A 26,671-nucleotide genomic window follows, 5' to 3' on the forward strand; every position below is an offset into this window, starting at 1 on the left:
ACTCATTTTGATGTCAGTCATCAAAAAATACCATTCGCTTCTCAAAATTCTAGTCTACAGCGCCGATTTGCTGGTTAGAGGAGTTAAAACTTGCAGTGTGTGTTAAGCTGACACCTTATATGTAGCCTAAGCAATCTGTCAGTCGCAGTAAATACACAGCTGAATTCTGACGGTAATAAAATATGCAATTTTATGTATTTCAGTATTTTAATTCAGTATTCAAAAGCATTATATAAAGATTTATGTGACATTTACTGTACATGTGTTACAGGTAATCAGGGAATTTACAAGTATCAAATCTAAAACCTTTGCCCTTTCTATCCAAAATAACATGATTAATATATGCTGATAATAATTAGAAGATATCCTCACAGAGCTGATCACTTGCTCCTCTGTACCTCCTAGTCGAGAGAAACCTCTGTCACTCTGTACACCTTGTTGATCAGGACCTCCACCTCGTCTCCGCCCAGATGGCAAAGGTCCAAGATGCACACGACATGTGTGTCCTCCAGCTCGCTGGCGGTCGCCAACACCTCCTCTGCAAAACAAACATTTCACCCGTCACATTGATTCTAAATACGATGCTTTGTGTTAGTGATAACAGACCTCCCGGGTCTGTTGGAAAAGCAAGGCTGATCTGAATGGGGTTTGGTCCTCCCCTCCCACCGGTGTGGTAGCTACCTGGCTCAGGAAACGTTGATTCGCTGTGGCTGTCGGCGTCACTGAGCGGACAGAGGAAGCCTGACGAAAGGCAGGACAGCATCGTGTTGCCATGGGGATCCTGAGGAAGACCGACAGCCCTGGGCTCGTCTGAGCTCATGACAGGAACATATGCAGCATCGACGGCTATCTGCTTGTTTATGCCTGTCAAAAAGATAAAACAAAGAAGTCGTCATCATCGTTCTTTGCCGACAATCAAACAACAAAAAAACATTTTTAAAAGATTTTTTTGCGTCATTTTGGTCATCTTTTAAAGGGATAGTTCGGACTTTTTGAAGTGGGGTTGTATGAGTTACTTTTCCATGGACGGGGGCAGCAGCAAAATGTATTTTGGCTACCTAAAAGTAAGGCCCACCTAAAAATAATCAATATCAGTTTAAGTGTACGCTATATTTAGAATATTTTCACCTATACATCGCCGTCACAGCCCTTTCCGATGGAAAACTGAAGCCTTTATCAATGCTCTCTTCAAAGCCACCAGACTCCGTTGACATAAACTGTAATTTAACCTTCCAAGACACGGGGATGGCTGGTCTACCGCTGCCTCAATCGGTTAGTTTGTTTGCGTTATTGTGTGACTTTGGTGAATCCGAACTAACCCTTTAAAACACCAAAGATCAGATCAGAGTAATTCTTACGATACCTAATATTGTTACTTGGTAGTATCCTGGACAAACCACAGGTGGGATGGCGTCAGAGCTGTGGTCTGGTGTCCACCGCGTCGGCTGAAGGTTACTTCGCTGCAGGAGGACGTTCTTTTCGTCAAACGTGAACCTCTGAGACACGCTGTCCCCGTGCAGACCGCCTTGACGCAGATGTTCAGACACTTCTTGTCGTTGCTTCGGCCAACTGCTGCTTTCCCAAGATATTGCATCAGAGTCTGGTGGAAACAAACACGCCAGTGTGACAGTGTATCAGAATGGGTAATGTACACCACGGTGAAGCTGTAGTTCCAGTAACGCACCTTGATTTTGCAGTTGTTGGCTACATTCCACTTCCTGAGCCTCCTCAGCTCCAGAGTCACTCTCTTCTTCTTCCTGCTCTCGTCCTTCCTCTGTATCTTTACGTCTCCTGTAGGAGCAGAAACAAATGAGCTCAGAATGACTGAAGTGGATTACTGATGAATACTACCTGCTGGATTTTCAGTACCTTTTTGCTGACGCGCCACCACGATTCAAAGAGGGCTGTGTGGCTTTTCTGGAAAAACATATTTTACATTTCATTAATGAATTAAAACTCTCCTAGATATGTGCTCCTACTAGCCACGAATAGTACAATTATTGATACACTATCAAGCTCACAGATCTATGAAATCATACCTTGTTTGAATTCTTCTTTTCCTTCCTCTTGCTGAGATTTTCTCAGCAGAGGCAGATGTTAAACTGGCCTGCTCAGCTGTTGACGGATGATCGTGTGCGTCTGGTACGGCTTGTTCACACGCATCAGTAGAAACATCTGGCGCCTGCAGGAAATCAGTTATTACTTATTTTACATCTTTAATGGTCACTACTCTTGGCTTTGAAATAATGTCTATTACCTCTGTCTCTTCTGTTCCTTGAGACTGTGTGGCGTTTGGGTTTTTAACGTAGCCCACTGCCGTGATCTGTCCTTGAATTGCAACTTTTTTATGTTCCCTGTACTGCAGGGTCTCTAACTCCTTCTTCAAGTCAGCCGCAGCAATTAGAGGAGCCTGAGCTGAAGATGGAGCATAAATGTTTTAAAATAACTTAAGTCTTACGGGCCAAACTGATGTCTAGAAATAGTCTTCTTATGGGCAGTTTGAAAGGATAGCGTTTGAAGATTCTAACAAAAATGTATAAAGATGAACTCCCTGCAAATACACATTAAGATACAGACATTAAAACAATTTTTTTTTTTTCCAAATAAAACCATTCTGTGTTTTTTTCCCACACCTGAGGCATCTGCCATTGACTGTGTATATTTCTGCGGGGGACGAGGGTAGCAATAATGACCACCGACAGCAGTCTTCTGGAGGACGATGTTGTCCTTCAGAGTTTTGGTCCACTGGATGAAGCTCTTCACTCTGGGTTCACTCACATATGGCTGACCTTTGTGGTAGCCTGTTGTGGAGACAGATAATATAGTGACCAATACCGCCACCACCTATACATATATATGTACGTTATCGGATACTTATTGTCACAGCTGTGCTAACCTGTGATGAACGTCTCTGTCTCGAAGCTGCTGGTGAGATAGGGCAACGAGCCTTCCACTTGACAAACTCGCATCTGAGTGCACACCAGGTAGGTCACTGTGGAAGAGATGATGATATTAAAACAGCAAAAACGCTTACAAATGTGGCAGCAGAGCTATCGGATAGGAGCCGATACAGTTGACTTACTTGGTCGTGTCTAGAAGGTAACACGCAAATTGAGAAACTCTCGCGAGATGGTAAAGGTTAAGCGTTGAGCTTGAATGGTTAAGGATAGGATAGGTCATCGGGCAGAGAGTCTCGTGAGGGTTTTTGCAAGTTTTCGCACGTTTTGCAGGTCACCCTCTAGACACGAGCAACTTACTTGGGCATATCCGACTGAAGACTTCTGGTTGGGAAGAGGAAAAAACCTCCAGGATAAAAGGACGGTTGGATGTTCCATCCACCGCGTGGATCCAGCGATACGTCCAGTATTTTTCCGGACCTAAAAGGTGAACATGGTCAATCACCAATAACTGAATTCAAATTTAAAAAGGAAATTCATCAGCTTTACTTCAGTTTTTGAAAAAGATAATTTCCAGTTTATAGATGAACATTTCTTACCCTTGTTCCCTTTACTCTTGACCCTTTCAACACGACCAACAAATGTCACCAAACCGATGACATCACATGAGGAATTGTTGATTAATTTTTCCAGCTCTGACCTGTAAGATATATTCATAACATCAAGCTGTTTTAAAAAAAAAAAAAAACTGAAATCAGTCAGTATGTCTTCTGTAGTTGTAGAAACCAAAACAGTAAAAAAAAAAAAAAAAAAAAATAGCATAGCATGCACACCTCTAGATTAATGCCAATTCATTACCTGGTGGTGAACTGGTAGGAAACCTCAGGCAGTCCCCACTGAGGCAGAACACTCTTTGATGAGACCACAGTGATGACTGACGCAGGGTTGCGAGGGTTCAGGCAGATTTCTTGCAAAAATACATATGAAGATATTACATTTAAGCTTGAGGTTTACTGGGTTTCACCAGACCTTTCAGACAACCCAAAAAATAAACACATACCTAAAGAGTTAAAGGTCTTCAGTCTGTGATGGTCCATTTGCGGGTGTGACCGGTTTGAATAGCTCTGCTTCAAGGTGTAATGCTGGATGTACAACACAGTGCCTACGTTCAGTCTCTGGTAAAACTCTGGACAAAGTTCATTCCAAAGCACAAGAGACATCGTCCCACTCTGGTCAGCGACTTCAAAGTATGCCTGAAATGTGACAAAGCATGAGGTGAAAAACAAGTAGACTACACTCTGTCATCCTCTTCACATCTTGTTACTGAAGCTCCAAACTAACCTGGTAGGAATAATCAATCTTGAGCCCAAACTTCCCATAATAGCGTAATCTGGATTTGTGTATAATCTTCACTAGGAGAGGGAGAGGTTTCCACGTCTGTCTAAAGCACGACTCCAGACTACAAAGAAGAGTAATCTTGGATACTGTTGAAAAGAAGACATTGCATTGATTTTCTCTGCATTTTAGTCATCCAAAATAAATCTTAAATACATTTTGTAAGGAGAAGCATTAGAGTCACAAATGTGCCAAATATTCTAGTCAACAAATATAATGCTTTTATGGTGTAAGACTGTACATATTTTCTAGGATTGTGGGTATTGCAATATCTTGAAATTGTCTTTTACAGGTCTCAATACCTGAATTAGTTACATTTATTTTCTAAACACATTACATTGTTGTAGCTGAGTGAAGTGACCAATAATGTGTCTGGTCTGCTTGGTCATCAGAATTGTGCTGAAATGATTAGTCAAGTGATCCATCAACAGAAAATGTAGAAACAACAGGCAAAAAAAGCTTGACATTCTCTAGTTTCAGCTTTGCTGCCTTTCTCTGTTTTACATTATTATAAATGAATTATTGTTGTGTTTTTGACTGTTGGTCAGACAAAACAAGCAGTCTGAAGGCATCACCTTGTGTTCTGAGAAACTGTGATGGGCATTTTTCACTATTTTGTTAATTTTGTTTGCCTGGGAGGTAGATTTAAAAAAAAGATCTATACATTGATAATGAAAATAATTGTTAGTTGCTGCCATGCATCACATCCAATTAATTAAATTCACTCAATTGTCTTGTGCAAAAACATATTGTGATTGCTCCAAATGTCATCCTAAAAATAGTGTCACAATTCTACAGGTATTGGGTCTAATATACTGTGATATATATGCCTTGATCTGTTTTGTCCAGCCCTGCAGCTGAAAAGACAAGTGTCAGATGCAGCCATGTGAACAGATCAGTGTGTGACAGAGGGATCTTCTCACCGTCCAGCACTGTGTCAGAGGAGGGACACCCTGAGGTCCAGATGTCTCCCTCTGGGTCGTCGTTGTTCCACAGACACAGGTAATGTTTGCGGCTCACCTGAAGGGGGACATCACTCTGCAGCAACACACTCCTCTCCATGCCGTGCTTGACCAACATGGGCAGTGAGCTGACATCCTTTACTCGTGCCAGGAGAGCAGACCTCTCTGCAGCACATCTGAGCTGCTCAATGCAGATATACCCGTGTCCCAGTCTCCTCTCGCTGTAGACATAAGAACACTGCGTGATGTGGACGTCAGCCCCAGTCCTCAGGGTGTTAGTGTGCACCAAGTGGTTTAAAGTAGGGTGAAGGAAGCACTTGGCCCGCCACACTCCGTCAGTGACCGTCACGTCGTAGCTGTAGCTGTCCAGCTGCTGCTGCTGCTGGCCCTCAGTCTGCTCACATAAGTACCGCTGAAGAGCGATGACGGCCACAGGAGCACACACCTCTGAGTCTACTCTCACACACTGTGAGGAGGACAACCGCTCCAACGTCCTCTGGAGGAAAGACACCGGAGAAAGAGCAGGAACCAGCGAAGAACAAGACGAGTTCTCCTCCATCATGGACCGGTGAGTCAACTAGTAGATGTCAGATAGACAAAGTCGCTGCTGTCACCAACTTCTCTCATGTTAGCTCGTTAGCTAACTAACTTCTTCCTCCTAGTAGCAGCGATGTCCTACACGCGTTTAAACTTCTGCAGAGAAATGATTAGTAGTATCTGAGTGAATGTAAGAGTAGACTTCTCTTACTACAGCTAGTTCACCAGACAACAATCCAACGGTTACTGTGCCAACGAAGTTAACGTTACAGTTAGTTAACGTTACAGCTAGCTAACGGCTAACGTTACAAACAATGCGCGGGCGCAGTTTGATTGCGTCATTATTTGTTTTCAACACTAAAAAGTGAGCAAAATGAAAGAAATACAGCCCAAGTTAAAATATTTAACTTTAATTTATATGTCTAACATTACCATACCGAGTACTGTGGTCTGAGCTAGAAACTAGCCGGCTAATGTACACAGGAACAGGAAACTATTATTTTGAAATTCCGCGCCGAGCAAGGACTGACCTGACGTCATCAGCTCGACAAGTGAAATGTAGGCATGGATGTAGAAAGAGAACCCTCTGTTAACCCTCTGAGAGCCACAATAGAGCAGTTTTTGTCTTTTATATGGGGAACTGTGGGTCTTCAGGGGGAGATAGCAGGTCAACAGTAGATGTCACATAGAATGGGTGTACATCATCTGAAAGCTGAAGATTAATTTGAGATGCAGCTCAGCACTGTGTGTCAATAACTTGTTAAAGTGTATAAGGGTTTAGAACATTATGATAGAAGTATGTGATGGCCATTCCCATGCTCTATTATGTCTCATAAATTGTTGCAGCAATCTTTGAGTTTACACAGATTTGGTGCTAAATTTAACAATTTTTGTACCACTCGAGATTTGATAACAAATCCCTCCAAAATACTACATTAAGACACCAAGACCTTGAGGAACACCATAGAAAAAGCCATGCTGTGATTTGGTTTCAAAAACTTTTGACATTTGGAGATTTCTGCAAGAATTGCATTTTTCTGCGATTGGATGGAGAGCACTCCTGTTCTTATTATCAATCTACCTAGGAAAGCCAACCATCCTCTGAATGCCCTATGTCTCTAGTTTGTGGCTGTAAAGGTTCTGTGATTATTCTAGAGGTTACCACACGTCATTTTATACAGTGAGGGCAAATTAAAAAAAAAATGAATAAGTTGATTGCTTGTTGATTTCACACTTGCAACTATATGAAACAGTTTTTTTTTTAAATTGATATATTTATTTGTCTTAGGGCCGCAAACAGTAAAAGGCTGTTTGGGCTAATGCCCAAAGAATACTAAAATATTGTAGACTGAGCAGCTTTAAAACCTGCAATAATTGATTCCAGGGCCACATGGGGGCTGCAAAAATCATCTGTATTACCAACACTCACATATTATCTCTCATATCAGGAGCTGTAAGAGTGACAAGATAAAATGCGGAAATTACCAAATGGGATTAGCTTTTAATTAAACAACAAAATTACAGCTTTTAATGCATTTCATTTTAATTACTTTTTACAGTTTAATATCACTTTCCTCTAACTATTCATGTTGCCTGGTATTCAGTTGTCAGTGTAGTTAAAGGCTGAATACTATGAAACAACTAAATGGATGTGTGAATGCAATTATGTGTGACACTCAGTGGTGGACCAAGTATTCTTATCCTTTACTTAAGTTAAAGCACTAAATACTCTCAAGTGAAAGACCTGTTTTCAAAACCTTACTTGATTAAACATGTGGGAGTATTATTATACATCATATAAAATCATATATATATATATATATATATATACATATACACACACACACACACAGGTTACTTGAAATCTAATATTGTAATCTTTGCATTGTGATGGACACTGACTATAGTGATATAATATTAATTAAATAAACTTACAATTGAAAAATGGACTGTGAACCTTTTTACTATATCAATAAACACTATATAACATCAATCTACACAGTTTTACAAAAACTAGAATGGATTCCTTACAATAGGAAAGAGTTAGTCATAATCCCATGCTTTTTAATGGCCATAAGGAATAATTACTTTATAAATGGTCCTCTGCTGCCACCCTCAGGAATGTTACAGTAACAGCAGGCAAGCTGTTATCCAGTCAACAATACGTAAAGGCTGTTCATTTGTGAACAGCCTTTACGTATTAAAAGGCTGTTATAACTACACTCTACTTCACATATTTGAACATAGATGTTTAAATAAATAATAATAAAAAATAACACCCAAGTGTATACTTGGGATTTTCCTTTGGCTGCTCAAACAAACAGCAACGAATATCAGTGCTTGATTAGTGTGGTCTGATTGGGTGATTATAGTCTAAATTGATTGGCTGTGAAACCCCTAAGGCCACCAGGCGTTTAAAACACATGACGTCACCAGACACTTATTAAGTGGTTAATGTCAGGCTCCAATTAAAAAAATGTCAGGCTCCAAAACAAACACGAGGAATAGTTCTCAGAAAACAGGAAAAACTTCAGAGGCCTGAAGCGAGTATATGCCACAGTAGCTGAAACAATGATCTGGCACTGGATGTGTGAAGACTAGCTAGACAGAGCTGATGAACTGATGAGAGACAGGTGAGCAGACTGGAAGGGGTGATGAGTCGATTGATGGCAGGTGTGTGTAGATCCGGGCGCCCCGCACACTGACACAGACAGGAAGAGACAGACAGGGAGGTGCTGGAAACGCAAGAAACACTGATCTGCAGGGGCACAGCCAAAGCTGTGACAAGTATTGTTTTAAATTGGGTTGAACATAATCTCTCCCACGTAAGCTTGTGGATAGTTTACTCTGTGACTGTTAAAAGCCAATCACAAGAGCTGTTATCGTGTTATTGATGGGTGTCTTGGAAATGTGGCAGTTGTGGGCATGGTGTCACTTTTTACACAGTGAACCTCATGATGAATATGCTGACAAATGAAAGGCTGTTATTCTGTCAGATATCATACAACCACCTCAATTCAAACATTGTTCATATGCCTACTGCTAATGTCTTAAAACAGTGGTTCCCAGACTTTTTTATGTCAAATACCCCTAAAGTGACACAAATTAGCCCACGGACCCCCATCGGATATGATTTTTGGCTTTAGATGTTTTATTACAGAAAGTGTATGAAACCCATGACAAAAATTGTCATATATTCTGTCATTGTGTTACTTATGGGTGGATTTTTTTTTTTTTTTTTGCCAAAATGAATAAATAAATAAATGACTCGATAAATAAACAAATATATCACCAAATGCAGCAAAAAACAATATCAAAAATAAATGCAGCCATTAATTGATGAAATGTGACAAATATATTGATAGCTGTAATATAAAATAAATGCAAATAAATAAATAAATAGTGAAAAGTAAACAGAATAGTAAATAAGGGAATTAATACAAAGATAAATAAAGAAGCAAATTAAAACCGAAACATCAATTTATGTCATATTTTATCAATTAATTAATGGCACTTATGGATGGATTTATAGTGGAAATAAATGATTCCCCCTTTTTGCTGGGGACCCCCTGTAACCCCCTCAAGGATCCCTGGGGGTCCCTGAACCCCACTTTGAAAACTATTACCTTAAAGTATACTAATAGGTGGCAGACTCAGCAGATCTGAAACCTGTAAAAATTCATTCTTGGGCCACATGGGGGCAGCAAAAATCTGACTTTATCAACAACACAAACATTATAAAGCTCATATGGTATATTGATATATAACAGGAGCTGTAAGAGTAAAATTACCATAAAACTCTATGACAAGCACCATCATCCATGACTACATGACCGATCAGTCTTTCAAAGCTGTGTAAACATGAGGTTAGAATTATGATCAGAGGAAAGGCCACCTTACAGCTCCTCATAGGTGGATCCAGAAACCCTGAGAGGTAACCTACCATCATATCAGCACCTCAGGAGCCTGGTCATTCATAGGCATTAATGCAAATGTTATATAATATTATCTAATAAAATAAAAATTCTTCACAAACATGGCAGTGCTGGGATCTTATCGGCGTCCTATGCAAAATTTGAATTGCATGGTTGTTTATCATCTTGAGAGGCTTGATTGTTGTAGTAGCTGCTTGTGACTGAGGAGTTACAAAATATGTCCAATGTGAAAAGATCATGGAATGCATAAAACTATTGCAGCATAAAATGGTAGAGATTTTTAAATATGTATGTCAGCTTGCAACCTTTCTTACAATGTTTTTCAAAAGTAAAGTGTGAATCTAACAGAAGAAGTTACTTTCTAAACCTCTTCAGTACATTGTCCTTTTAATCTTTAAATTCACCTTATTAACCTTTTACTTTTGAGGGCTGAGCACTGGAAGAAAAACAAGCTGGTGGTGCCACTAATATTAATATCATTATATCTGCACCAACACGTCCGTGAAAGCTCATATGGAAATCAGCCCTTATTTGTTTATCATTAAGCATAAACACACAGGCAATTCCTGTAATCCTCAGCAACCACATTGGACAAACAAACATAATAACAGCTAACTCAGTAACACATGTATTAAACATGAACCTTAAGAAAATAACTTTTAACAGCATTGTGACTCAGCCCCTGTATGCTACAGGAATCAATACAACTTAATCCTCAAACCTGTCAAACCTCATTATGTGTAGTATTTAAGCCAACGGCTCCATCTTCTTGCCCCGAGCACTTGAGAAAATAAACACATAATGCTCTGTCTCTATCCCCCCCCCCCCCCCCCCCCCCCCACCCCCCCCCCCCACCCCTCCTCTCCCTCTCCCTCTCTCTCTCTCTCTGTCAGTGTGATCAATTTTTCGACTTCCTCCTTTTGGAGTGGCTATGCTGAATACCAGAACACAGGATATGCTTCGCAGTGCACTCAGTTTCACAGCAGCAGCAGCAGTGGCAGCAGCAACCGTAGTGAGGACGACACGCTCTGCAGTCAAGATGAGTGCTGGGGATGTGGTCTGGTCCGGATGGCTCATTAAATCCCCCCCGGAGAAGAAGCTGAAGAGATTTGTGAGTAGGAGTGCACACCGGACACTTGTTTATGTCCTCTGCCAGCGGTAGGAATGCCAGGTTGTGCTGCTGAGCCTTGTGTTTATGTGATCTGTATCTCTGTGTGCGTGTGTTATGGTGTGGAATATGATTTACATATTGTGAAACTGGGCTGTAATTCAATCTCCTTTATATGTCATCTTCCTCATTTCTATAATAACACCTTAGGTTCTGGCTTAATAGTAAGAACAACAATTAAATTATGGCAATAACAATATGTCACCATGTCAACAATATGTATGGAAATGACTTCTTACAGCTAGTGTATGTAAATGCTTACATGGAAACACAGCACTGTTTTGTGGTTGTTGGGGGTCATGTGATAATGCTGGGCTGGCCCACTCACTCTGCTCTGTGTGTGTATGTGTTTTGTGTGATGAGCGCGTGTGCATTGTGAAACTGGGAAGTAATGTCAGCAGCAGTCAGACAGAGACTTAAGTGACAAGCAGAAATAGTCCAGCAGCGTTAATGACGGCTGTTTGCACTTCCTCTGTACGACTGGAGGAGGAGGAGGAGGAGGAGTAGGAGGAGGAGGAGGAGGAGGAGGAGGAGGAGGAGGAGGACCATCATTTGTCAACAGCAGTGCAGGGAATGGGGTCGGTGGAGGTGTGCAGTGATGGGGTCCATGGCGGGAAATAGATACTTATTTTAGCCACCAGCACGCTATGTATGCAAATCCTGTTGATGCCAGAGAACAAAGTAAACACATGTGTGTTTCGGACTGTTGTGAGGGCAGCCAGGCACACTATCTGACTCAGTATTCAAATGTCAAGCACATGCTGTTAAATCATCACAGTCAAATGTGTCCAGTGTTCTCAGATGAAATGAAAGTCTTCAGACAGCATTAAGAAGAAAAACAATGTTATGAGTGTTTTGGTGGTGTTCACAAAGGAGGGTTGTTTAGTTGCTGTATTTGGCTGCAGCATCTTGGTTTTACTTTGTAGAAATAGAAGTATTGACAAACTTCTGTTGTGTCATTTTCTGTCAACATTGCATTTCCACTCACTGCATCATGGTGCAAAGATTCCATAATAATCTTTCAGCATATTGTAATGCAAGTGTTCTGAGAGAAAAGACTTCTGCATCCCCTCATGGCTCTGTTTTCAGGCTTTGAAAAATCTAAAAATCTATCTAAACTTTGACCAATCACAGGTCATTTTAGAGAGAGAGCATTCCTATTGGCTGTTCATTCAACGGAGGCAGCTGTCAATCACTCGCGAACTCTGATCAAATGGTCAAACTAGACAGCACTGATCAAATATGAATTAATAGTCTGTTCCTGTAATGCCTATTTCTCGCATAAAATGTTTTCAGAAACATCTTGTAGTGTACTGTTTAGCTGTAAAATGAGAAAGTGTGCTTCGGCTGGTGGGCGGTGCTAGGTATTTCCTCAACTGATCTTAACATGGTGGCCGGGTCATAAACTTTCTCATTTTACAGCTAAACAGTACACTTCAAGACGTCTAGATGTCTGCCTAGTTTGACCGTTTGATTGGAGTTTGTGAGTGATTGACAGCTGCTCAGAGACGGCAAGGCTCGGCTCTGATTGGTTGTTTTCCTCCGGTCTGTTAAATCTTGCAGATGCCATTAGAAGCACCGGCGGACATAGAGGCACATGATTTTTTTTTTCAGATTACCTGTGTCATACACTACTGTCAGGATATAGTGACCATTTTATAAAAATAACTTTTTTTAATCATAATTGCTCCAATTCTACCCACTGCAGCTTTAATGGTTGTCCACTACAGTGTGTAGTGAAGTTGGCCCTCACTCACATGAGCTAGTATTTCTTGCATCAAGAAATATATTCAAATTCACATAAGCTTTATGGGCATGAATGGTCAGGTTACATTATTGCCAAAGCTAAATTACATACATATTATTGAATAATTGATGTTGCACATTTATTTTTCTCCCCACATAAATATGTCAGTTTATGTTATTTGTTTTTTCAAAGACTACTCTTAAATCTTAATGTTTCTCACAGCACAGTAAGAAGTGAGGTTCTGTCTCCACCTCTCTGTTATGACAAAGTGAACACAGCCTGGCCACCCTGGGTAGTCTGTTCTGCCTGCGATGGCCTGTTTTCTATTCATCATATCTTCAGTATATACAGTACATTATTGCCATATCCCTTGATTGCTGCCTTTGTGGACATATATTTTATTATATGAGCTCACTGTCACTATTTTTTTGTATAGAATTTCCATTCCTCAAGGTCACACAGGAAAAAGGAAAGTATTGAAAGAGAAACTATTGAAAATCTCATGAATTAGATACTGTATATAAACATCTAATATTGCACACTAAGCATTGTTGATACTATAATTTTAAGACTTTTGAGAATGGATATTGGCAACATTTTAACCTGTAAACATTTTTGACATGTCACAGTAGGAAAAGCACAGGTGTAAATAATAAAATCACTGATGGCTGAATTCCATCTAGCTGCTTCAGTTTCAGGGTCCTGGGTTGCGTCCGTTAATTCCATACTGACATGCTATTTAGTATGCTAAAACAGTAATGTGAAATATTTTAGTATGTCCGAAACCAATATTATGAAAATTGCTTAATATTTCAGTATGTAAACGCTGTACACTCCGGTGGCATAAATATCCCACAATGCAATGCGGGTAGTGACGACAACGTTCATAAAGGACGTTGACGGGAAACCTCTGTAACATCAATAATTCTTCAATTTAACTGTAAGTATAAGATTTCACTTTGTTTAGGTGTAATATGTATTTTAAATTTATTCAGGACTTTGATTCTCACATGAGGTTGGAACGGGTTACCATGGTTACACATCCTCCAACCGACAAGGAGGCTCTCAGGAAGTGACGGCGTAAATTACTGCTCAGTGCGTCTGAAAAGATACATGCTACGCTTATACACACAAACGTATGTTGAACGATAGTACACATATTCAATATGTAAAGAATAGTATGCAAATTCGGACGAAGCCCTCGGTGTTGTTCCTTCTGGCTCACTGTCACGCTGTCACTGCTCACTGGGACACTTGAGTACAACAGCGTCATCGTTAATGTTATTAGTTACACCTATGCTTTTCCTACTATGATAAGTCAAAATGCCTGCTGTGAAAAAAAAGGCCTATTCTGTTTCAGAGTGTTGTGAAGATAAACCTCAGCCTGAGCGTGAATGTTCATTTTTGACCTTGGAAATTTTGACCACAAAAAAAACCCAACCTCAACTCAAAGTCCATTTACCAGCATCACACCGTGTTTCTCAGTGGATTACGTTTGCTCAGTTGCCACCACCGCTGACCACCTGTGTTCCATACTGAGGTCACAGAATGACAACTACTGCTGAGGAAGACCATGATATATGGTTGAAAGCTTTGGTTAAAACTTAGTTAAGATTTTTTTTTTGCCAAACGTCAGCTTGTTTTTTTTGTGATTTCCTAGTTAGCCATGTTATTGTATTAAACAAGCATGATATGCACCGGGGGGAGGGGGGGGGGGGTATGGGCTTCAGCCTGCAAGTAACAGAAAGAAAAGATCACTTTGATGAAAACAGTGAAGCCTCTTGAAGCTAGGGATGCACCGATTTATCGGCCGAACATCGGAATGGGCCGATATTCACTTTGTTGACTGCCATCGGCCTATCTGTAAATAAGCTGGCATTTGCTGATGGCAGTGGCAGATGTTTATCTGTTGTGTCACATATATTTTGCTCCGGCTAAATGTTAGTTATTAAAAATAAAAATAAAAAACAATATTTTTTATGTGAAAGAAAGTTATATTAAAGGTTGTTCCATTAATTTGTTGTTGTTTCTCTGCACAAAAAAGGAATAGATCACAACAACAATAAAAACCTCGGTATCGGCATCAATACATGGATCTGCTTCTACATTCACCAGCACCTACAGTATATATATATACGAAACAATTTATTTTTCAGATCTCAATTTTCCATATTCAAAATAGCCATCTGTTTAGTTACGGTTTCCTCTGAAACTTGGCAGTGTTGTTGGCGGTAAATGTGGCGTGTCTAACCATTTCCTGGTATAAACACATCTTACCAACTGACTTGTGCAGGAGCTGATTACCCAAATGCAGAACACACACACAAAGTTTTGTTTCAAGTTCACACCACAAACATATATCAGACGAGGCTCCACCCGACAATGCACACAGCCACAAACCCAAGTGTGAGAAGGTACATCCAGCATTAATATTCTTATGACTAGTTTTAATCATTGCTATTTTTATGACGCCTACACGACTGGGTTGACGACTGGTTCCCTGTATGCCGTGAGGGCTGTAAATATCTGTTAACAGTTTCAGTATTAGGTTTTCAGTAAAGTCCTCAGTAAAAAAGAAGTGACCAAGTACTGTATAAATAACTCTTTCGTTGTGTTAGACATTTTCTGCTAAATACAGTGAACTTCCTCTTCTCTGTACTTCTGGGAAATTTGAGTTGAAGTTCCCGCTTACTGACCATATCAAGAGCAAAAAGAACAAGTGTAAAGTTGCTAAATTAGCTGTTGTAGCAGGAGCTGTGATCTGATTCCAATGACTGGTCATGACTACTAAAATGGTGGTGGTGGTGGGGGAAAGGGAGATGTAACTGTTAGAATTAAAGAATTTGTTATAATACACACCCTGTCAAAAAAACAGGAGGAGGTGAGGGAGACTCCCAGCGGCTGGGAATTGGCCGGAGAACCGACTGGGAACCGGCTGGGAGGGGGAATTTTAGGTGGCTGCATTTGTATGCAGCACTGTGAATAATAAAACACAGTGTATAAGGACAAAGTTAAAACTTAAAATTAACTCCATAATGAACTGTTTGCTCCCTTTCTATTGCAGGCGTGGAGGAAACGCTGGTTTGTGCTTCGAAGAGGTCGCATGTGCGGCAACCCTGATGTGCTGGAGTACTATCAAAGCAATAGCTCCAAAAAGCCAATCCGCACCATCGACCTGAAAGAGTGTGAGGTCGAAATGCTAACGGGCAGCTCAGGATAAAGCGAGACTTCCAGGGAAGCACCTCTTTGTGGTGAAGACCTCATCTCGTGTTTTTTACCTGGTGGCCAAAACTGAGGAGGACATGAACAGCTGGATCAGTAGCATCAGTCAAATTTGCCAGTTTGGGAGCCCGGAGGATGCAGGTAAACACACACACTACTATTTAGCTTAAAATGTGGTCGTGTTAAAGCTTAAAATTTTTAAAATATACCTGTCTCATTAAAAATCACAACATAATGGTGTAAAACAGAAGGTCATACCATTCACTTATTGCAGTTCAGTAGATTCACCTTGCTGGTCTAGAAGAAACTGGTGTTACTTAACCCCACAAAGGAAGTGGCGAACTGAAAATCAACCTTTAGAATGAGGTCAGGACAAACTGTTTATTTGGTGCAGCGTGGTTCACAGAGAAGACAGGGTTCAGACATAAGGGCGCAGTTTACCGACGACTCACATCATTGTTCAGCATTAAAGGTGCTCTATACGATATCCAGAGTATTAATATAACAGTTAACATCTATTTGCTATGTAAAGATATAGAGGAATAATGTCTACCTGAGCAGAGAATGAAGTCGCTCTCCCTCTCTGTGTTGTAATCCGAGCTTCTCCACGCTTTGTTGACATAGCCGGGCCAGCTGCGAATGCTTTTAGTGCATGTGCCCCACTGACTAGCTAACAGCCACCACTCAGCACGAGCCGCCGGCTCAGCCGTCTCCATGTTGAGAGCCATGCGGCGGCAATAGAAATGTTCCCAATCTCGCAATTAGCACCTTTAAAGTCCTCAAATTTCAATTTGTCATATCTTGCTACAAATGTACAAATGCAGGTTTAAATGAGAATATGTAAAACTGCCATACTCACGTGTTCGTTCATTACTACATTTCTTTTACACATTTTTAATTTTAATGGAGTTCCCAGTGATACCAGTTTCAGGCTGCATTTATAAAATGATGCACAAAACATCTGGAATATTTCCACGGTGTCCTAGTATTTTGCATTATTTTAAAAAAATTGGTAGAGTGGGGAGTGTTTTATCTACATTTAAAAACACCTGAGGGAAAATGTAAGTGATTTGCCATCTATCTGAATGATCCGTGCTTCAAACATTTTATCAGCTGCTTTATCAGTCCATTTTAGCACAGTGTGCTTGATACAGAGCTGTGCACTTTACAGATAGATTTCTCAATAAGTGAGCTCCCAAATCTACAAAATGTCACGTGGTCATGTGGTTAAAACCCTTTGATACAAATCATATCTGGTCTTCTTTCTACAGCAGCAGCAACAACAAAAACAAGTCATTATTGCATTATTTTAAAATGGTAACATTATAAATATAGAAATATTTTTAACTACAGTTTTTCACACCACTCCTCTGTAATGGAAATTAATTTAGATGAGTCAAGCATGGTAGACAAAACGTGACCGCATATCAGACCTGAAGATGCAAGTTACTACTTGCCTGTCACGCAGCCTCACGTTGCAGCTGTATTAGAGGAGATAACAGCAGATCAACAGGGAGCTGAGGTCCCATCCAAATGAACAGATAAATAATGAGATCTTTGTGTCACTTCCGTGAACATGCTTGGGGCTGCACAGAATTAAATTGTCATCTTCTATCACTAAGCGTTGCTTTTATTACCAACTCCTATCAATCTATGTCCAGGGTGATGATGCTTTGACCTTTTGCTTTACTGTTGCCTCCAGTGAAAGCAGGGATCATTAGTGAGGAGACATCTGTTAGAACACTGTCATCTGTGTGAAGGAGATGTTGTGACACGCTGCCCTGCATGTTACCTTAAATCATGTATGCTCTCAGGAAAAACACACACAAGTAGTCGATTATAATGCGAAACTAGATTCCACACAATAAACACTGTGATACAGATAATGTAGCTTCAACCAAGGGTTTTGAAAGAATAGGACTGCCTGGATCTCAAAAGACTTCTGTGCGATGGCACCTCATGACTTTTTGCAAAAGAATATAAAAGGTTGTTCTGCACCCACAGGAGAGCACAGACGTCTATTAAGGGTAGCAAATGTTTCATGAGAACATGCAAAGACTTTGGGATTTCTCCCCCCCTCCCCAACATGGTTCTGCAGCGAGAGCCTTGACTCCGCGGCTTGAGTGAAATGGAATGAAACACATTTCTGAGCGAGCCAATCTGACTAAAAGATTGGAGGACATATAAACAAAAGAGGGAACAGGGCTCCAATTTCAAGGTGCCTGCAAAAAAAAAAATACCATTCGTCTTTTCAAATTCACCCGCTCCGTTTACAGCACTATCGTAAATTTGAGTTACAGTCTCCTGGAGAAACCTCTGTTTGTGTATTGGTTTGCATGTTTCAGCTGGCCCTTGGTGTCAGCATGATGGTTCTTATAGTGGTTGTAACATTTCAGAAACGTCATGATCTCTGTCTCTGCTTGTTCTCAACAGAGAGCTCAGAAGAAGGCTTTCCTCACACCCCATCCCCCCTTCATCCGTCACCTGACAGCTCTGATCGAGTGTCTGTATCAAGCCAACCAGAATCCGGTCACCCACTGGACTACCTATTTCTCTCACAGTGTGAGACGGGCAGTGTGAGCACTAGTAGGTATGTACAATCTGTTAAAACCTTTGACACAAGACAAATGATGGCAGTAATTCATGTTTAACAAATACGATGTTTTCATTTTTTGCATAGATACGACAGCTGTTCAAACTCTGAGATCTCTCTGGAGCAGAAGTCATCAGACGACACTGTCAAGGACATCGTCCCCTCGCCTCTTTTCACCGACTCCTCTTCGTCCTCCATCTTCCACGCCAGCCACAGTCCGTCTCTTTTCCTCCACTGAAGGTTGACTAACCCTCCTTTCAGCGCTCCGTGCACCTCCGGGGCTTTGCCGTCGTCCTCTTCCTCTCCGCTGAGTCCTGTGCCACAAGTGTCTTCCAGTTCGAACAACCGTATTCTTCTGCGTCGTTCAGAGGTGGACGAGTGACAGACACACGGCTCCTCCGCTGCCACCCAAGTCTAATTACTTTGTCAGAGCAGCAAAGTGATGAAGGAGCTACACAGGCCGCGGGCAACAGGTGCACGGCATTTCACAAACAATGCTGCGTTATGTCTCCGGAGGACCTCTTTGTCAAGCCTGGACCACTTCAGAATAGGTATGTCCTCATAGGACGGCTGTCTCACAGTATGCATAATACACAAACTATTATTATGTGCTATTATGATGGGGCAGCATACGGATTAATGTCGACAATAGCTGAGTGTAAAGGGTTGAGAACGTAAAACTAATGTCATTATGCCAATCATACATTTTTTTTTAGGAGATGCTGATAGCAGATCGATGAGGAACAGGAGGCAGAGTCTAAATCTGGTAAGAGAATCCTCAACAGCAGAAAAACAAAACATGTTTTCAATCAAGATCTTGCTGAAATAAAACCTCATGCTTATGGAATAGTTTGACATTTAGGGAAATATGCTCATTCGCTTTCTTGGCGAGAATTAGATGAGAAGATTGATACCACTCTCATCACTCTGTCCCTTAAATATGAAGCCACAGTCAGGAGACAGTTAGCTTAGCTTAGCACAAAGACTGGAAACAGTATCCTATTTGTTTAATCTGTAAAACAGGCACAGTAACTTCCCAGTGTTTCTGCTGGTGGTAACGCTACAGCCGGGATGCTCAATTATGAATCTTGCTATAGCGAAGGCATGGCCCACCATACTCTGCCTCTGATTGGCTAGTACTCGCTGCCTTTGTTAGTTGGATTGGTTAGGTTTAGGCATGAGGAGAGACATTGTTTAGGGTTTAGGATGGCAAAGTCATGACCTGCCCTATGCTGCCTCTGATTGGCTCGTACTCGTTGGTTGGGTTGGTTAGGCTTAGGCATGAGGAGTGAGATTGGTTAGGGTTAAGGTAAGAATATCAGGGTCAGAGGCTCAGATCAGAGGCAGAGTAGGGCGGGTCATCCTAGTTAAAAAAATATCACTACGTGGAGTCTTCGCTGGTTGCCAGGGCAACCTTACAGTGACACACCGGGAAGTCAGTGAATCTGGCCAAGAAATAGTCCAGCACATAACAAAACATAACCACCCATGACTTTCAGCTTTCGTTTTTGTACAGATTAAACAAACAAGACATAACGTGTTAATTAGTGAGCTTTAGAGCTGCTGGTAGGCAGACTTGGTTACCGTTAGACAAAGCCAGGCTAGCTGTTTCCCACTGTTTCTAGTCTTTGTGCTAAGCTAAGCTAAGTAGCCGCTTGGTGTAGCTTCATATTTACCGTACAGACGTAGAGAGCGGTATCGATCCTCTCATCTAACTCATCAAAATGTAGAACTATTCTTTTAAAAAAAAGTTTTACAACAAGAAAGAAGAAAATGTACAACTTTAGCACCCCGAGGGGTTGTACTAAGAATGTGTACCAAAATGTCAAGATGGTGCACTTGTCTGACCTCCTGTTGCTTTGTGTTTCAGCCGCTTTGTTTAAATACCACACAAGTTCAGAGCTACCAGGATGAGTCATATGTCCCCCATGGGCGTCCCGTCTCCCCTCCGTTGCCACCATTGAATGCGACGGCTACATTCCCCATGAGCACCACAGGACGTTCAGTTCCTCAATCCCAAACTGCAAACGATGAGGCCCCGCGACTTCCGGCAGACTGATGGGTCAACCCGGGGATCTCGCGCCGCCTCCAATTCATCGGCATCTCAAGCCTCGCCTGAGGAGAGGTGTGTGTCATAACAGTCCTGATTGGTTCATGTTACATTTATTTTGACATTGTGTGGAAAACACCAGTCCTCCGCCTGGCTGTGCTAAGGAAATGTCAGTACAGGATTCACGCAGATATCAGATACATCGATTTTTTTTCCCACACAATCATCTTTGCTACGTGTCACCCTTTGAAAGCTGGCCTTTCCGTTGCACATTACAGAATTATAGCCGATCCAGTAACTTTGTCCTTTTCTGGGTTCACAGTTCGACCTCCACCTCTTGACTTGAGAGGCCTCTCTACAATCACAGAGTGCCCCACTCATCTTCCTTTGAGCAGAGCAATGACTGAATCATGGTGAGAGGAAAAAAAGGTCTCTTTATCCACAAAGTGGATATAATAGGAAATAATAGCAGATTCAAGTCACGTGTGTCAGTTATGGGACAGCCATTTAAGCATTAAAACTCTGATTTTACCTTTTAAATTATGACAATTTAAATCTCATATTTACCTTGGTTAAAAATATACAGCTCAAGGGTAATATCCTGCTTCTTTTTTATTATATTTTTATTGACACTTAGTAACAAATATACTTGCATGAAATGAGTTACAGACCCTGTGTACATACATCACACACCCATATCTGTCTAAAGTGCCGTATTTTAAGATTTGTTATACATAGAAAAACAAAACAGTAAAAACTATGAACAAATAGGGAGTGATCTTTTCATTTCCATACAATCAAAGATTTGCAAAAATAAAATCTGGCCTGTGGGTTGTTGCATAGTTAACCCAGTTTTCCCAGCTTGACATAAATAATTCCAAGTTATGGTTAACATATGCTGTTATCCTCTATCCTCTCCATTTTGTAAATGTCCATTGTAATGTCCATCCATGCATTTAAAGTTTGGCTCTTCTGTGATAAACACTTCCTCATAAGAATGTTTTTACCAGCTACCAGCAATATATTTAATAAATATTTGTCTCTTTTCAACCATTCTTGAGGCATAAGTCCAAAAAATAAAGTCTACTCCTCAGGGGAACATGACATCTGAAAATATCTTGTAAGGCATTATGAATCCCTTTCCAATAATCTTAAATAACAGATCAATCCCAGAAAACATGGTACTGATGTGCATTTACATTTTCCACAATTTCTCCAGCAAGCTGGGAAATTATCATCATAGTGGGATTTCCGAGAAGGTGTAACAAAATACCTTATCAGACTTTTCCAAATAAACTCCCTCCAATTTTGAGAACTGGTACATTTCCATTGACACAACCATATTGTTGTCCATTCTTCCTCAGATATGATTGTCTCTGCTTCCTTCTCCCATTTTGCTTTATTATACACAATTATTATATAATGTTGTATTTTAAGATTTAATAGCCCTTTATACATACATGAAATGATTCTAACAGTATTTGAGTTATATGCTTTTTTAAAAATTTCTATCAAACCCGTCCTTGGCTGTGTTATATTTTTTCATCTTTTTATTAGCATAATGCCACATCTGAAGGTATCGATAGAAGTCCTGTTTTGCTTCTCGGTTTCTGTTTGTAAAACTTCACAGCTGGTTGCTAGTCTGACATAAATTCTTGTTTTTATTGTGTAATTGCAGTTTTTCAGAGAACTATTCACCTCTTGACAGAAGACTTGAGAACGGAGACAATCCAAGAGATGAAGACACAAACTGCACTGCAATGGTAACTATTTACAGTTGTGAAAACACATTTAAAACAATACATTTATAGTGCAGTGTTGTAGTACTCGAGATCGGTCTTAAGACCACTCCTCTCGTCTCGGAATCAACCGCGTTTTTACTCGCTCTTGTCTCGGTCTCAGACAAAGATGACTGTGGATTATAGACCATGACAGCGTGGATATCACTAAATTGCCTGTGCATTGTCTGATTTATTTGTTAACATCATTACTGTGATTGCTCAAAGAAAACAAAGGAACATTCCCACACATAAAATTCACCTCTGCAATGCTGTTTGATTCTTTTATCAAGACATCATGGTACACTTATATATACATACACACGCACAGTGTATATGGCAATTAAAGAGGTGAATGAAGGAGTCTTCATTTTTTTTCTGTGGGTGTTTTTATGGGAATGTGGATCTTTTCGATCAATTTGAGGCATGTTCCACATTTTATCTTAAGTGTGTCATGCAGTGTGGGACTCACACTGGTCTGGTCTTGACTTGGTCTCAACCCGTCAAAAAGCCTTGTCTCGCCTCGGTCTCGTTACACTCTGGTCTTGGTCATGACTTGGTCTTGGTTTAGGTGGTCTTGTCTACAGCACCGATGTAATGTATAGCCTGACTCAATTCAGAGACAGCAGGCCTTTTTACTGTGCATTTCTGTGTTTCCTATAATGCACCATAAAGATATTTTCACCTCCCTTTGTCACGTAGCTTGTATCAACATAATGAATCATCCACTTTCACGTACATTGATTGCATTTTCCCCCCACAATATGTAAATCCTGTGTGTGATCATATGGTGATAATATTGCAGATCTGCTGCCTAAACACTGCAATATAAAACTGTTTTAATATTCATCATGTGGGCAGAAATCTTTAATTTACTATTGACTTTTTTTATTATCAACTGTATGTAGTCAAAACAAATTTCTAGATATTTCTGGAAATCACTCAAGGAACAAAGTCTGACATTGTTATAATTGTAGGACCGTTTGTGAGCAGAGAAATGCGCTTGAATCTCCGCACAGCTAAAAATGTAGGTGTGGGTAGTGACTACGTGATTCTAAAATATTCTGCTCAGCAAACTGTAATCGCGTGAGGATCTCTAGGGATGACCTTTTAAAAGTGTGATGCTGTATGAGGCTGGTTCCTGGAAAATTGTTGCATATTTAATTGATTTTCCTGGAATAAAGTCATAGAAGAGTCATGAGGGAAGCATATTAGTCATGTACTGTATCTCCTGTTGTACAAAAACATGCTGACAGGCTGCAAGTGGATGCACTTTAGGATTTTCCTGTTTTTTTTCTAAACTCAATCTGAAAATGGACAGTCTAAGGCCACCTTTTTATTTAATGATTGATTTACTGATAACGCAGCACATGTGAAAATAACTTATACTGAAGGTATCTCAGATCATTTTTACCTGGGAACAGTGATGATTGAACTTCATCCATTTCTTTCTCTGACAGGAGTCAAGGCAAAGTTTCTTTCTCACCTTTGATGGAGCCATTCAACCCTGGGCGAGAAGATCCAACCTTGACTATTTGTCACTGGATTTCAATTCTGCGTCCCCCTCTCCTGTGCAGAAGGTATGTTCTGATCAGATCAATGACAGAAATTAAAATAATATCTTCCATATTTAAGTACAAACTCCGCTGTGCAACTGTAGCCTCTGTGGACGGTCTTCATTTTTCTAAACTGGATATTGATACTCTGACATTGTTGATGTAGGAGAGAACGGACAGCTAACACCACACATGAATGATCTTTGATATTGTAAAATACATTTTGGTAACATTTTATTTTACAGGTCCGCAAATCTCATGGTAATTAGGTGATAATTAGAAAGTAACCTATTTGGAATTTCTTTGGAATTACTGCCAAATTACCCCAATATTTACCTCAAAATGTGTCAAAAATTACTTTGTTTGGCTGTCTTGACTTGGGACTTGCCTCTGGAATTTTATTATTTATCATTTATATCTATTATAAATAGTTATTTAATAATTATATACGCTATTTCCTAATAAGCAGTATCAAGAGCTGGTAATTTATTTAAATATATTTTCCAGGAAAAGAATACAAAGTGAATTGCATAGGCTTTATTTCCATGTCTGCTGGTAAATAGATATAATTATCAAATACCTTACTTTGAAATTTCTTTAAAAAACTCCCTGAATCATTACATTAGCTACCAGGTTACATTTGTGTAGACAATAAGTCACACAATGGTGAGATTTGTGCCTGATCAGATTTGTCTTCTATTAGTTTTGGTTTTCCACCTCCGATGAAGAGCAGCGCACAGCTGCTTCTCAAGCCTAAGGGCCCTATTTAAACCATTATATGCTATTTTAGCATATAATTATTAAATAATGTTTATAATAAAGGCCTTTTTTGATAACGATTGAGTTAAATATTTGGGTAGTTTGGCAGTAATTCCAAAGAAATTTCAAATAGGTTACTTGCTAATTATCACCTAATTACCATGAAATTTGTGAACCTGTAAAATGAAGTGTTACTAATCATGTTTTTAAACTTACTTCAGCTCAGCCAGCCCACACTGAGAAGGAGTATATCATTACAATATTAGCTCCACTGACCTTTATTATTACTTATTATTATTTGAAACGACCAAATGAGTGCTAACTCCACAGGTAAAAAAAAACCCACCAACAACTTGTCTGTAAGCAGTGACAACAAAACACATATTTTAAGATTTGTTACTTGTGACATCTTGAAACAGTTGACTCTTATAGTATTGAAAAATGTAACGTTGCAATGAGAAATGCGTTATCGAGGATATGATCCCAAAGATTTGTACAGTACACTCAGGAGCATCAAATACATTAAGTGCAACATGATTATTGTTCGTACAAGTAAAGCAGAGCCATGTTCATTTTGGAAACGTATCACTCAGTGTCTCCTCATCTCTCCCTCTCCGTGTCCAGCAGAAGCCCTATCTTGTTGATGACCACAGAGTGGATTACGTGCAGGTGGATGAGAAGAAGACTCAGGCGCTGCAAAGCACAAAAATGGAGTGGACAGATGTGCGGCAGTCAAAAACATAAATGGAACATGCATGCTGAAAAAAATCAGGAAGACCAACAATAACACCAGCGAAGAGGACATATATGAAGAGGACCAAAAACAATCTAAAAGCACTTTGAAAAACAGTATTGAAATAAAAGTACAAGAGTAAGTAAGTTAGATGCTTGTCTGAGGGGTGGAAACACAAAATTGCACTGTAAACCTTTCTCTATCAGTAGATCAATATTGTAAATAATACCAGACTGTGCACTATATCACGAGGATTTTTACTGTAGCATAATGTTTTACCAAATACTGAAAAGGGCATAATCATTGCTTCACTGTAAAGAAAAAAATGTGAGACTTGCTGTATGTATAGTAATTGTGAGTGTAAATAAGACAAATATTTTAATGATGACATTTTTTATATATATTTCTCTCCCTCATTATATATCATAAACCAAAATGATCCATCCTGAGCTATCTCCCTCTTCTGCTCCTTCTGTGACCTTCATATTGAAGATCTTTTCACTTGTTTTGGTACTGTGATTACTACAATAGATTCTGGAAACAAGTCATAGACATTGTTTTCCCGTACATCCCCACAAACCTCCTTGAGGTTTGGAAATGTTATCTTTGGTTTTATTGATTTTAAGAGAGAGGAGGCCTCTGACTCTTTTTTGTGACTAATCTTATTTTGCTTCCAGCTAAACATCACATCCATGAGTCAAAATTCAACAAAAGCAAACCATCATTATGAGCAATGTCAAAAATTATATTGAAATAATTTCCTCTACAGATATCATTTCAACCCCATTTCCTTACATTTTTAATTTATTGTGTTTTGGTTATTTATTTAATTATGTCTTTTTGTCGTGTATGTGTCCGTCCGTCCCCTCCCCCCCTTGGCATTTTCAATTTTCTATGCTCTGATAAGTATAAATAAAGTTTATATATATTTTTTAAAAATGTGGCATTTTCCTTAATTAACAGATGACACACCAGTCAACATTATTTTTTAATTACACCTAAACAAATGAAAAAGACCCCACCTCATCAAGGTTCCCTTTCCCATATAGGAAAATATGTAATACATTGTGTTAAACATATAGATAAAAGTAGAAATAAAATAGCAACACATATTTTGGAATGTATAGAAGGAACTCTCCATCCACTTCTTTGTTTCGAAAAAAATCTATTTATAATAGTGGGGTTAAATTTTATTAAGCATGCAATTATGTTTTTTTCCGGACTATATATTATATTTCTAATTGTATTATTATTATTATTATTATTACTAGTATTGTTCTTATTATTGTTATAATGGTTGTTATTATTGTTATATTATTATTATTGTCATTATCACCAT

General features: G+C 39.7%; 2 protein-coding genes across 2 annotated transcripts; one reads left to right on the plus strand and one right to left on the minus strand.

Annotated features, from left to right (window-relative positions):
• Nucleotides 1–188: 188 nt before the first annotated feature.
• Nucleotides 189–6,275, minus strand: radx (RPA1 related single stranded DNA binding protein). Its single transcript, XM_037749689.1, has 16 exons — nucleotides 6,229–6,275; nucleotides 5,216–5,947; nucleotides 4,239–4,381; nucleotides 3,958–4,150; nucleotides 3,756–3,864; nucleotides 3,497–3,597; nucleotides 3,258–3,377; nucleotides 2,897–2,992; nucleotides 2,634–2,801; nucleotides 2,258–2,415; nucleotides 2,040–2,182; nucleotides 1,870–1,917; nucleotides 1,685–1,791; nucleotides 1,364–1,600; nucleotides 682–864; nucleotides 189–538 (listed from the first exon to the last, which is right to left on the minus strand). Exons 2-16 carry the CDS (start codon nucleotides 5,814–5,816, stop codon nucleotides 402–404), a joined length of 2,544 nt encoding a protein of 847 aa, XP_037605617.1. The 5' UTR covers nucleotides 5,817–5,947; nucleotides 6,229–6,275; the 3' UTR covers nucleotides 189–401.
• A 1,884-nt stretch (nucleotides 6,276–8,159) lies between these two features.
• gab3 (GRB2 associated binding protein 3) lies at nucleotides 8,160–26,265 on the plus strand. Its single transcript, XM_037749691.1, is given in 17 exon segments — nucleotides 8,160–8,334; nucleotides 10,620–10,837; nucleotides 15,706–15,838; nucleotides 15,841–15,870; nucleotides 15,873–16,004; nucleotides 18,297–18,453; nucleotides 18,544–18,761; nucleotides 18,764–18,828; nucleotides 18,831–18,881; nucleotides 18,884–19,007; nucleotides 19,173–19,222; nucleotides 20,327–20,380; nucleotides 20,383–20,581; nucleotides 20,829–20,919; nucleotides 22,185–22,269; nucleotides 23,745–23,864; nucleotides 25,224–26,265. Coding segments are annotated over 16 exon segments (1,809 nt in total). The 5' UTR covers nucleotides 8,160–8,334; nucleotides 10,620–10,657; the 3' UTR covers nucleotides 25,344–26,265.
• Nucleotides 26,266–26,671: the final 406 nt, after the last annotated feature.

This window comes from Sebastes umbrosus, chromosome 17 (genome assembly GCF_015220745.1).
Source record: "Sebastes umbrosus isolate fSebUmb1 chromosome 17, fSebUmb1.pri, whole genome shotgun sequence".
Classification (NCBI taxonomy): domain Eukaryota; kingdom Metazoa; phylum Chordata; class Actinopteri; order Perciformes; family Sebastidae; genus Sebastes; species Sebastes umbrosus.

Excerpts from the sequence above, each read along its gene's own strand:
- radx (XM_037749689.1), bottom strand. The coding sequence starts at position 5,816 with ATGATGGAGGAGAACTCGTCTTGTTCTTCGCTGGTTCCTGCTCTTTCT. Across the intron at positions 3,865-3,957 it reads GAAGACCTTTAACTCTTTAG|AAATCTGCCTGAACCCTCGC; the intron begins GTATGTGTTTAT and ends TATTTTTGCAAG. Across the intron at positions 3,378-3,496 it reads CAAGAGTAAAGGGAACAAGG|GTCCGGAAAAATACTGGACG; the intron begins GTAAGAAATGTT and ends TTCACCTTTTAG.